This window comes from Chelonoidis abingdonii, chromosome 11, assembly GCF_003597395.2.
Source record: "Chelonoidis abingdonii isolate Lonesome George chromosome 11, CheloAbing_2.0, whole genome shotgun sequence".
NCBI classification, from domain to species: domain Eukaryota; kingdom Metazoa; phylum Chordata; order Testudines; family Testudinidae; genus Chelonoidis; species Chelonoidis abingdonii.
Genome location: NC_133779.1, coordinates 38,377,971 through 38,390,910, shown reverse-complemented (window position 1 = coordinate 38,390,910; position 12,940 = coordinate 38,377,971). Strand labels below are relative to the sequence as shown.

The following is a 12,940-nucleotide window of genomic DNA, read 5'->3' as shown; positions in this document are numbered from 1 at the left end:
CGTGCTCAGGGTTTAGCTGGTCGTCATATTTGGCGTGGGGAAGGAATTTTCCTCTAGGGCAGATTGGCAGAGGCCCTGGAGGTTTTTCGCCTTCCTCTGCAGCGTGGGGCACGGGTCGCTTGCTGGTGGAATCTCTGCAGCTTGAGGTCTTCAAACCACAATTTGAAGACTTCAATAACTCGGACATAGGTTAGGGGTTGTTATAGAAGTGGATGGGTAGGGTTCTGTGCCCTGCTTTGTGCAGGAGGTCAGACTAGATGATCATATTGGTCCCTTCTGACCTATCAGTCTGAGGCTGGTCTCCCCAGTAGAAAAACCCATGAGCTTCGCCTTCTAGTGGGATGGCAATTGAGAGCTGCCGTGAGCCCTGTGACATGCAGCAGCCTGCCTTGCCTTGCAGGGCCCGCCGGCTCATTCCCCACAGACGGGGCTGCCTTCGCTTCCCTGTTTCCCTCTCTAGTCATGGCTTGGCAGGCAAGAGCGCGGGGGCCTCGTTTTACTTCCCTCTCGGCTCCAGGGCACCAGCCTGGTTAATGAGGAGAGATCAGCCAGCAGCCCTGCTGCACAGGGATGAGAGGAGGCGGCTGTGCGGGAGATTAGAGGAGGTGAAGGGGATCGGGGGTGGAGAGAGAAGAGAGCAAGTAGCACCCGGATGCTTTGCTCACCCTTAGCCAAACCAGGATCATGGTAGGCTGAACTCTCATTCTCCAAGGCACAGGCTAACTGCCCATGGCAGAGTCAGGAAGGACGATGGAGACCAGGCCAGATGGGCTATTGGGGTCTCCAGCTGTTGTGTAGCTAGCACACAGCTGGACCCAGGTGAGGGGCTGCAACACACCTGGGTTCCCCTGCTTTGCTAGCTCAAAAGACCCTTGCTCTGGATGAGCACCCCACGGAGACCCTGGTGAAGGGTGACATGGACGCACCGCTACTGCGAGCAGAGCCTGTCTGTGCTGCGGGTCCCTGGGGCACGTAGGCTGTGGACTCACCACGGAGCGAAGCTCAGGTGTGCAAGCGCTCAGGCTGCAAGGACGGGGTGTCTCTCTGAATGAGGCAATGGCGTTGTGCTGCTTATGCAGGGGAGCACTCGCTGCTGGCCGGAAGGCACTGCAAGCGACAGCCCCTCTGCCTGGGGCGTGGGGTCAGTGACATTTAAGATCTGTTCTGGAGGGGGAGGTGGAACTGGCCACTGGACTAAGAAGCCTTTGCCCTCTAGGGCCCCAGTTCAACTCCAGCTGTGACCAAAGCTCAGGTGCTGTATGTGGTTGGGGGGGGCCCATAAGCAAAGTGAATCTAGCAGCTCACTCCCTGGGCAGCACCCACTGCAGCAGGGACCCGCCCAGCTGAGTGGATCATATGGCTGGATTTCTCCCGCCCCGCAGGGAAGGGTGGTGCATGAAAGGAGCCTGCACTACCCCTGCCCAGGCTGTGCTCAGCGTTGGGCTAAACAGAGACTAGCCCCGCTCCAGTGCTGTCGGGCCAGCTTGGGATTCTTACACTGAACGCACCAACCTGCTGCTGCCATTAACAGCCTCTTGCCAAGATTATTTCCACTGAGCCATTTTAACACAGATCAACACTGCGCTAAAGCCGCCCGTCACGTACCGCTGCGGCCCAGTCCCGTGCAGGCAATGCTGCTTTTCCCAGGGCAGGGCACCGGTGCATTCAGCAGCTCGGGCCATAGGCAGGGGGCCAAGGGGAAGCGGCCCCAGGCAGCAGCTCACCTTCAATAGCAAATGGCTTCCCCACGGTGAGGAGCTTGCAGTCCGAGTCGATGGTGACCTCGTAATCCAGAAGGGACTTGTCCATGATGAACGCGTTGAGCGTGGGGGGCTCGGTCCTGGCAAAGGGAGCACAGGGGAGAGGCTGAGTGGCTGGATTCGCCCTCCCCGGCCCCAAGAAGTGGCTGGCGGTTAAGGGGAAAATAGCCACCGATTACAAAAGAGCACAGTGCAGGTGTGCTGGCTGGGGGGGAGCTCCTGCATTCTCCCAGCAGGGGGCGCTGTGGGGAGCGGGGCGGAGATACTGGCTCTGAGGGCAACCCCTGCGTATTCCAGCCCAGCCTCTCCCAGCAGGGGGCGCTGTGGGGAGCAGGGCAGGATTTCTGGCTGTGGGGGCATCGCCCGCCTACTCCACCCAGCCTCTCCCAGCAGGGGGCACTGTAGGAGGTGGGGTGGAGATACTGGATGTGGGGGCACCGCCCGCTTACTCCAGCCCAGCCTCTCCCAGCAGGGGGCGCTGTAGGAGGTGGGGCGGAGACACTGGCTGTGGGGGCACCACACGCCTACTCCAGCCCAGCCTCTCCCAGCAGGGGGCGCTGTTGGAAGTGGGGCGGAGATACTGGCTGTGGGGGCACTTCCCATCTACTCCAGCCTCTGCCAGTAGGAGGTGCTGTGGGGACTTGTGCAACACATTGAGGGGGGTAGCCCAGACCCCGCCACAGTTTCTTTACAGCACCGGCCAGTTCATCGCAAATGAGCCAGGGGCACACGCCCGCCTTCCCCCACGTGTTGAGCCTGCCCCTGCTGCTGCCCCCTTACTTGAGCATGGTGACCCCAGCAGGGGTGGTGGGGACGCTGTGGCGCCTCATGTACTCGTGCATTTCGGGGAAGCTCTTCTTGATGTACTCCTCGGCGCTGCTCTCCCACACGGTGCCGAAGCGGAAGCCCTGTGAGGGGTGGTGCAGCTGCAAAGAGGACCAGGCGTGTGGCTTGCAAATACCAACAGTAAGGCAGGTGAGCAGGGGAGGGAACTGGAGGGGTTGGGGGTTAAAGCAGTGAACCCTGAGCCCATCAGCCCGTCCCTTCTAACCCAGAGTCGCTGGCTGTACATGCCAGGCTCCATTCCCCACCACACAGCGGCACCAAGCAAGATATTTCTTGGGAGGGGGCACATGCCAGTCCCTTCCCCAAGGCTGGGGAGTATCTCCGCTCTTAGCTACACAGTGCAGGGGCCAGCGCCAGCACGAGTCGATTTATCGGGGGCCACCCCTGCACTCTGATACGGAACAGACACGCCGTGAGCTGGGGGAAGCACCATTTGGTCCAGCCGCTCCTCTCGCTGGGCGGCCGGGCTAAATTTCAGTGGGAGTGTAACCATGCAGCCAGAGCGATGCACTGGATGGCTCTGGCATCAGCCATACTGGTTTAGTATGGAACTATGAGCAAATGCAAAAACCGGGGGAAACTGGCAGGGTTGCTTGTCCCCTAATTGGCACCACTGATACCACCAGAATGCAGCCACCTCTGGGGTGGAGGTATTTCTCTGCAAATAGCAGTGGTTCAGGATAGGAGGTGAGGAAGCATGCTGCATCTAGCTTGAACTGCAAGGGAGAGGGATTTTAAGGGAGGTAGAATTATCCCAACTGGAATCTGGCCAGGATTCGGGGTGAACCCCTTGCCCCCAAACTCATAGAAAAAGGACCCTCTGGTCTTTGAGGTTGCAAGCAGCCAGCACGGCAAGGCCAATGGCTCAGAGATGTCTCCGAGGGAAGAGCACCCCCTACTGAACCATCCACTGGATTTTACACCCCCTGTCACTCCCAGAACCAACAGCAGCCGGGAGCCAGCTGGGAAAACGGGGTGCGGTGGGTGGCTTGACAGGCAAAGCTCCAGGTGACAGCCTCACATGATGATGGGTTGGGAACAACGTGGACGAGATTCAAAAGGCTTGGCGCTAACACTCTTCGGCTGGAGTTGGCGAAGTGACTGGTAGGGGGCGCTCTCCCTTTGCAGTCGGGCCTGACCCCAAGGCCCGAGCATGATGCTAGGGGTCACTGGGCTGCTGAAGTGGCCACCACCCAAAGGAAACTGGGATGCAGAGAAGACCAGCGTGGGGAGGGGAGGGAAAACAACACCTTCCCCCAGTGCCTCGGATGCCTCCTGCCTCCGAGGCAGCACAACGGCCCTCCCACCTTGGGGTCGTGGATCCCCGAGAGCTCCTCGAAGGTCTTCTCCCCCACCATGACGGCGGCCAGGTTGGCCGTGTAGCTGGAGAGCACCAAGAGACAGAAGATGGCCCAGAGGTTCATGAGGAAGCGGCCGGTGTAGCACTTGGGTGTCTTGCTGGAGACGGTGCGCCCGAAGAGGATGGCGTAGCAGAGATTGAGGGCTGAGGAGTAGGAGAAGATCTTCATGCGGTTGCGCCCGTGCGGGGTCATGCCGTAGGGGCTCTTCCACTCGTAGAGGGTCAGGAAGAGCGCCATAAGGTGCAGGGCCACGAAGATCCCCACCCACATGGTCCAGTGCAGGGGCCACATGAAGGCCCCAATGGGAGAGGCCGTGTCCTTGGTCCTCACCAGGATGCCCAGGCTGGTGGAGAAGAAGGGGCTGGTGAAGTCGATGACTTTGCTCCTGGCCGAGTTGATGCTGAAGGAGGTGACGGCCATGTGGGCCATGCCGCTGAGCAGGTCCCCCACGAGCCCCGTCCACTGCCCGTTCTTCCAGGCTCCGTACTTGCCGTCCCCGACGATGTAGAGGTCGAAGTCGAAGGGCAGGTCCTCGGCCAGCTTCTCCAGCAGGTCGATGCAGTAGCCATAGCAACACTTCTTGTACTCCAGGGGCACAGAGCCGTTCACTGCGTTGAGCACCTCAAAGAGGGCCTCCAGCACGGCTGAGTCGTTGGTGTGGGGGTCCAGGCACAGCTGCCCGGCTGGGCAGCTCCCGTCCTCGTCCACCTCCCGCGTGAAGACAAATGGGTGCTCCACCAGTGTCACCACCCGCAGCTTCACCCGCAAGAAGCCGCCCCTGCCGCCTGGGCTCTTGCGCTGCAGCTGGGTCTGCCAGAACCCCTCCTCCATCTCCAGCTTGCCGTCTTGCCAGCTGCCCACTGTCACCCAAGTGGGTTCCCCCAGGGAGCCACGCAGCAGGCTCCAGATCCTGTAGCGGTGCTCGGTGTGCACCAGCGACGTGTTCTGCACGGACACCCGCCCCGTCTGCCCGTGGAACGACGTGTTGGCCAGGAACCTGGGGAAGGGGAAAGAGGAAGCATTGGGCACCTGACATCCCCAGGGTGGGGAGCTGAGCACAGAGCAACAGCGAGGGAGCTGGGAGGGAGCCGGAGACAGGGTCTGGCCACCGGGAGCCCAGCGCAGAAGGGGCCCAGACTTGGACGGTGGCAGGGGGGAGCTGATCTACTGCACAGGCCATTAGGCAGGTCGGGGTGGGAGGGGATTTCTGGACGGAGGTGGAATTGACAAGCGTTCAGAGACACGAGGGAACGCAGCAGTGGAAATACCGGGATTCTCGCCCTTTTCTGCACTCCTTTCTCCCATCTAGCTGGGCTCCAGCCAGGAACTGCCCCCGCCCCCAAACTGCAAGGGAAGGGCAGGATGGTCACAACCCCCGGGGTTGAGAACCCCCTGCTCTTCAGGACCCTGGAGAGGCTGCTCCAAGCCCCAAAGACCTGACCTGGGGGGCCTCCCCCAGCCTGGTGCCACTCACTAAATCAAGGAGTTTGCTTCAGTCGTTGGTTTTTGAGAGCAGAGGTTGCTCCGTGCTGGGCAGTCGCCTGGGGACTGGCTGAACTGAGGGTTTTAGAAGGGCAGGGACACTGGCAGAGCTGGGGTGGGGGTGCCCTTGGGCTGGAGGGCTGGGAATCTTCAGCAGCAATGTCTTGTGCCCCGGATAAAGAGGCCGATTATTACCAGACTGGACAGCCGGGCGGGAAACTCAGGCCCTCCCGGGTGCATGTCAGCACGTGTGCAAGGAGGAGCGGCGTTGATGTGTGTGCTAGTCCGTGTGTGCACATGCATAGCATTGCATGTCAGACTAGACATGCAGCCATGCAGGGCAGTGTGTGCCTGCATAGCATCATGGGTCAGACTGAACATGCGACCTGCAGGACAGTGTGTGTGTATAGCATCACGTGTCAGACTTGACATGCGACCTGCAGGGCAGTGTGTGTGTGTGTGTGTGTGTGTGTACGTGCATATCTTTGCATGTCAGACTGGACATGTGACCACGTGTGTGTCGCAGTGCATGTCTGAGTGCCTGAGCCTCTGGGTGTGGCACGGTGGGCATGGGCTCTTGTGTGACAGTGCTAACATGGGGGCGGGGGCGCGTAAATTCCCTCTTCCATCCAAGGCTGCAAAAGCATCCCATAAAACAACCCTCTGCCCAACTGAGCCTTCCTCTCCCTCTGGCATCAGCTCCATACTCCTCGGCTCTCCTTTTTCTTCCATCTCTCGCTTGCCTTCCCTCTGCTACCCTCCCACTCCCTCTCCTGGGCCTTGGAACAGGCTCATTAAGCCACTAGTAGCAGCTCCAGAATGAACCCAAGTTGCCAGAGAGGCCCAGAGGAGGGGGCAGCATTTTGCTGCATTTCTAAAGCAGCTGGACCATTAGTGAAGCTGGTAGCTGTAATTAACGGGAATCAAATACCATGCTCCAGGGCCTGGGCTGATTGCTGGGAGGGTCAGGAAGGGATCCAGCCCATGCTGCCCACATCCTGCCTTCTGCAGGGCTGTCGGGGCCTTAGCACAATTCATATTTCTATAACAATTTTCTGGTGCCATTACTCAGAGATTTAAAGAGACACAATCCCTTTCACAAATAGCTTCTGCACAGAGACAGCCTCTTGCAGGAAGGAAATGGTTAGTGCCTGAGCAGATCGCTGATCTCCCAAGAGGCAGCATGACCTAGTGGTCAGAGCATAGGCTGGTATCAGGAGACTAGTCCCAGCTCAGCCACCACTTTGCTGTATTGACCCTGGGCAAGTGACTTTTGGTGCCTCAGTTTCCCCATATGTATAACAATAAATAATTCCCTTCACCCCTCCCCCTGACAAAGGGATTACAAGAGTTAATTAGTGCAGCGCCAGAGGAGTGCAAGGTATTAACATAACAACTCCAACTGCTTCTTTCCCAAAGATCACAAAGCACTTTACAAAGGAGGGCAGTATCGTGAGCCCCATCATACAGATGGGGAAATTGAGGCATGTAGAGGGGAAGTGACTTGCCCAAGGTCACTCAGCTGGCAGGGGAGGCTCCAGACACCAGCATGCCAAGCACGTGCTTGGGGCGGCAAGCCACTGGGGCGCTCTGCTGGTCGCCACGAGGGTGGCAGGCAGGTTGCCTTCGGCGGCGTGCCTGCGGAGGGTCCGCTGGTCCCATGGCTTCAGCGGACCTCCCGTAGACATGCCACCGAATCCACGGGACCAGAGACCTCCTGCAGGCAAGCCGCCAAAGCCAGCCTGTCTGCAGTGCTTCGGGTGGCAAAATACCTAGAGCCGCCCCTGCCAGCTGGTCAGCGGCAGAGTCAGGAAGTCTCCTGAATCCCAGTCCAGTGCTCTTTCCGCTGCCTCCCTATTATGACCCAGCTTGACAAACCTTAGATTTTTAAGGCCAGAAAGGACCATTATGACCACCTAGGGCTGAGCTCCTGCCTAGCATAGGCCAGAAAATTTCACTCAAATGAGAAACTGAGGCACGGGGAGGGGGAGTGGCATGCCATGGAGATCACCCAGAAGCCCTGAGACAGAACCCAGTTTTTGCAGTTCGGCACCCTGGACCTGGGGGACATTAAACAGCGAGACTCCGGTTCTTGCACTAAAGATCAAATGCAGAGGAAGGCTAACCAATAGGGGGCATTGGAGGGCATGGGAGGATCGGCTGGGCATTGCCGCCGGCTTGCAACCTCCCTCTGCGCCCAGCCTGCAATGGCAGGAAAGCGTCTCTGGCTGGTCTGAATGCTCAAAGAGAAGCAGATGCCCCAGCAGAGGGCAGTGGCTGGGCAAGACAGACCCTGGCCCATGTGCTAGGAGTCGCTGACGGGGCTGGCTCCAAGCTTACCTGGCAAGGAAGTGCCCAGAGGACTCCGAGCCTTCCACGTGCTTGTCGTTGCAGTTCACCATGCTCTGGATGAGGGTGAGGTCGGGGCGGACGTACAGGGCGCTGGAGATAGCCCGGGCTACCAACTCCACCGCGTCCTGGGTGAATTGCTCCAACGTGGGGCTGTTGACCTCCCCATAAGCCAGGAGGCCCAGGGGCAGCCCCTCCGTCTGCAGCTCGTCTACGTTCAATGGGTGCCCCAGCATCCAGTGAAAGTCCTGCAGCATCAGGCCAGACTCCGAGGCCGCCCTGAACACCAGCCGTGAGAGACGGGCATCACAGCCAAAGAGCAGCACCGGGTCGGCCAGCTCCTTGAGCTCCTCCAAGTGCTGGCGGAGGTAGTGGGCGGCACCTGGCTCGTCCAGGTAGCTCAGGTCCAGGATGGTCCTCAGGAAGAGGTCAGTGTTGCTGGTCCAGAAATCGAGGAAGCCAGAGACGTCCCAGGCGTGGCACAGCACCAGGGTGATCTCATGCCAGTCATTGGTCTGCAGGATGCTGCTGAGCACATCCACCAGGGTCTCCATGGGGCTCTTCCGGTCCAAGTGCAGGTGGAAGGGATTCTGCAAGCCCAGAGATGATGAGTGAGATTTACTTTACTAGTCTTTATATTAGTGGCAGCTGAAATCGGGAGCCCCACTGCGCTAGGCGCTATACGTACCTATAAATATGGCTTTACTGTAATCAGGGGGTGCGACACCAGCTCATGTGGCCACACCAGAAACTCAGTGTCATCTACAGACAGTTCTCCCCCTCTGCCCTTCTGCTGAACTTTCCTCCCAAAGATCTCAGAGCTTCCCTCCTGGCCATTATAAATTGGAAATTATATTAAAATTACAAGCTATCCCTTTAGGGGTTGGGGATTTCCTGGTTCTGCTTGCAGGCTAGGGGGCTCTGTAGGAAAGCATGCCAACTTGGTTTCAGCAATTAGTTTGCAGAGAGCCGACCTAGAGTAAGGTGGGGGTGAGTTGTGCTGCTCTATTTTTAGGGAGCAGCCTGCTTTGTGTCTCTCTGTTTTTAGGTTCTTTTGTGTTATTGTTCTGAAGTTTAAGAAATAAAGTCATGCGATGTTGCAGCCTTCCAGCAAGAGGATTGTATGGTTTTATGGAACTTCTCTGTGTCTGTGCTGGAAACATAACAGCACTGAGCTACACCTCCATTTACACCTTTAGACACAAGGCAGAAGGGAGCCAGCTGCCGAGACCGCTCTCCTGCAGAAGCTAATAGTCTGGTCTCAGTCTGTGAACATGAACTAGCACCGATGTCAAGCCTGCTGCACAGGAGGGAGATTAGTAAAGAAACAGTAAGAAAGAAAGCAGCCAGGGCCAAAAATTTGGGATTATTTCCACTGGCAGTGAGTAACCAGGGCTTGGTGTGGTTGGTACATTTCACACCAGCTCATATCCATTCTCTCTATAGATACCCCCCTCAGGCAGTGGAGAGATTATGTGGCTAGAGCAGGAGATTGGCACCAGGACTCCTGGGTTCCACTCCCAACTCTAGGAGGAGAGGAATCTAGTGGTTAGAGAAAGGGGAGTAGGCACCTGAACTGCTCGATTCTGTTCTCAGTTCCAGGAGGAGAGTAAAGCCTAGTGGTTAGAGTGGGGTGGGAGGCACGGGCATCAGGACTCCTGGGTTCTGTTCCCAGCTCTGCCCACAGCTTGTGGTGTGACCTTGAGAAAGCATTCCAACCTCTCTTTGATCCTCAGTTTGCAGGGATAATACTGCACCAGCAAGAGGTCAGCTGTGGGAGCTTGGTTTTCCTTTACACGGTACCCCCAGTGCTCTCTGTACTGCACAGACACACAAGAATATGGTGCTGCCCCAGCTAGCCTGGGTCTAAGTGATTAGAGCAGGGGGCTGGGTCCAGCACTGGCTGTGCCATGCTCCAGAGAATTTCCAATCTAAATTAAGTACAATATGGACAGGAAGATACATACAGGGGGGCCTAGGATTTTGTTCATAACTATCGCTTTGGAAAAGCAGTGTGGTTTACAGGACCGGGACTCAAGATCCCTGGGTTCTAGCTGCAGCTCTACCTGCTGTGTGACCTGAGAGAAGTTTCTTAGTCTTTCATGCCTCAGTTTCCCCTCACCCTTTGTCTGTCGCATCTATTTAGACTGTAAGCTCTTCTGGAGCACAGACTGTCTCTCACTGCACATCCGTGTCTCCAACAGCCCGTGATAGGACACTAGGTGAGGAGACTTTGAGTTACTACAGAGAATTCTTTCCCAGGTGTCTGGCTGCTGGGTCTCACGGACATGCTCAGGGTCGAACTGATGCCCATATTTGGGGTTGGGAGGGAATTTTCCCCCGGATCAGATTGGCAGAGACCGGGAGGAGGTTTCACCTTCCACTGCAGCATGGGACACGGGTCTCTTGCAGGTTTAAACTAGTGCAAGTGGTGGATTCTCTGTAACTTGAAGGCTTTAAACCATGATTTGAACGTCAGGGCCTCAGCCAGAGGTTAGGGGTCTATTTCGGGAGTGCGTGGGGGAGGTTCTGTGATGTGCAGGAGGTCAGACTAGAGGATCATAAAGGTCCCTTCTGGCCTGTAAGTCTATACAGCATGTGGCAGCACCTCTGGGCTGGAGTGTAACACAAATATCCCCACAGTTCCCAGAGCTCAGCTGCCCTGTATGCATAAATAGTAACATCATCTCCATGCAAAGAAAAATTAGACCCTGTCCAAATCGACATGCATCCATTGGCTTCATCTTGGGTCCTAGGTCACTTTTTAGCCTCCCTCTGCGTTGCATTCCCGTCAGGCTGCAGGAAAAGGCTTCCGAACCAAGGGAATGCCAGGGCATTAATAAAGCAGCGATGCTTAAAGCAGCCAGCAGAGTCATTCCTGTAGCATCGATAAAAGTCACCCACATACACTCCCCTCCTCTGCTTTACAAAGCCCTGTGTGTGATGGAAATCATTCACCGTCAGAAAAGCGAGAGAACTCTGGGCATGGGAGGCAGGCAAAGATGAGGGCTGAGACGGGGGAGAGCTGAGAGGTGGGTCTGTTTCTTGTTGTGATGTGTTATTGCAGGGTAAGGTCTGGCTATGGCCCCCCTCTAAAATAGATTCCTCCTGAGACCGCAAACTCTGCTGTTTGCAGGGTAACTGACTGACTTTACGTACAGTGCTTGTGGAGATGCAGCCACCTCTGGGGTGGGAAGCAGCAGCCAGCATCCAACACTGGGGCCATTTGGACCAAGGGGATAATCTTACAAAGAGCGCCTGGGGATAGGTGGTTAAGGTCTCATCTGAAAGGCCCTTGGATTGTCAGTATAGATACCTACAGCCCTGCTGGCTGAGGCCTTAGATTTTATACTACAAACATCAGCATGGGAACTAACCACCTTCCTCACTGGACCCAGCAGGGAACCTGCCTCCTTGCAAGAAGCCTGGAACATAGTGCTTTTTTGTGTTACATAAACTCACACCCAGCACTAAAGCCATGAGAATCAGGAACGCACGTGTCCTGGAGTGAACGTCTCCTTCGCCCGGGGGGCCTTTTCCTCCAGAACCCCGCTCTCTGCCCCCTCCAGCTACTGCAATTAATACTGCTCTCCCGCAGGTGCCTGGGGGTGGTGGGAAGGGACTGGGAAGGAGGCTGGCCTGGCTTGCAGATAAAGTGACCCCAAACTATAAATATTCCCCCTGATCGATGGGTCTGAACTCGGCTGTGATTAAAACTCAAAACGGCTGGGACCTTCTAGGTGGCTAAAGTATTGACCAGCCCTTCTGAGTGATGGAGCCGGGGCAAGGCTCCAGGCGGGAAGGAAGCGCAAGGTAGCCAGGAAAGCAGAAAGGAGAGCCTCCTTAGAAACAGGCCCCCCGCCCCCCACCCAGGCCCTCCCCAGCCTCCCTGCCCACCCAGACATGCTCCCTCCAGGGTGGCAGGCCCAGGGGAAGAGGCTGCCAGTTGCAAGTGCAGATTTGCAGCCAGGAGTCTCTTCTGCTCCTTTGCATACAGAGTAGATTCCCCACCCCCTTAAAAATAGTCCTTCAACAAACCCTCCCCCAGCTGCAGTGCTGCTGCTGGACACCCCCAACTACCCCCACCCCCAAGGCTTACAGGCAACCAGGGCTCATGCAGGGGAGGAGAAAAGGGTCCAGCTGCAGATTCTCCAGCTTGCACTGGGAGTTGGAGGGGCTGGATTTATTGGGCAAGGAGCCCCCCCGCCCCCCCAGTCCTCTTCCTGCCACCAAGGGAATTGCTACAGAGGAGGTGAGGTGTCCCCCTCCAGCTGGCCTAGCCCTGGGGTGGCCAAGGAGCTCCACCAGCTGCAGCATGCCCAGGGATCAGACCAGCCCTGAGCCAAGGGACCAGGGAGGCCTGGACAAGCCGGGCGCCCCCCACCCCCCACTCCCACTCGTTGCCCAGCCGCAGCTGGTCCGACTCCCGCTTACCTGGGTGCTGAAGGGCAGCCGCTGCTCCAGCTCCACGACGCTGAGGAAGGGGATCTCCAGGAAGGCGGAGAGGAACTCCAGCTGGAGCAGCTCCCCCCGGGACTGGGGGAAGGCCAGCACCGCCGCCACCTTCTGCACCACCAGCGCCTGGCACAGCCAGCGAGCCAGCGACGCCGGGTCCCGCTCCCGGGGAGCCCCCGGCACGATCTCCAAGCTCAGGTTATACGGGAACCAGCTGGCCCGGCTCGCCCTGGCCAGGGCGCTGCGCACCCGGCTCTGCGCTCCTCCCCGGGGCAGCAGCGCGCCCAGGCGCACCGTGTGCCCGACCCTGGCGAGGATGTGGCAGGGCTGGGGGTGCCCCTGGCAGGGCGCCGGCAGGAGGCTGCCCGCCACCGCCACGCACAGCCAGAGCGCCCGCAGAAACTCCATCGGAAAGTTTGGGCGCCCCCCGGTCCCCCCCGGCCCTGGGTGGGCGGCCGGCGGGGGAGCGAGGGTTGGGGAGAGGAGGCGGCGGGCGCTGGGGAGGAAGGAGTCCTGGGCGCCGGAGGAGGAGGAGGAGAGGGGGCATGAGGAAGGCTGGGAGAGCGGAGGAGCTGCTGGGATCTCCAGGCAGGGCTGCCATGGAGCGTCTCCGGCAGCAGAGGCAGCAGAGGCACCAGGAGACTGGGGGGGGAGGCGGGGCCAGAGCGGGAATCTGGGGAAGGGGTC

At 58.2% G+C, this 12,940-nt stretch overlaps 1 protein-coding gene across 1 annotated transcript in view; it reads right to left on the bottom strand.

Moving 5' to 3' along the window:
• GRIN3B (glutamate ionotropic receptor NMDA type subunit 3B) overlaps nt 1-12,661 on the bottom strand; it is a 20,684-nt gene extending 8,023 nt beyond the window's left edge. Inside the window, exons 1-5 of the mRNA XM_032786148.1 lie at nt 12,233-12,661; nt 7,790-8,388; nt 3,914-4,964; nt 2,541-2,686; nt 1,725-1,840 (exon numbers count right to left, since the gene is read on the bottom strand). Coding sequence (XP_032642039.1) covers nt 1,725-1,840; nt 2,541-2,686; nt 3,914-4,964; nt 7,790-8,388; nt 12,233-12,661 — 2,341 coding nt within the window. The remainder of the gene's footprint in view (nt 1-1,724; nt 1,841-2,540; nt 2,687-3,913; nt 4,965-7,789; nt 8,389-12,232) is intronic.
• Between the last annotated feature and the right edge of the window lie 279 nt (nt 12,662-12,940).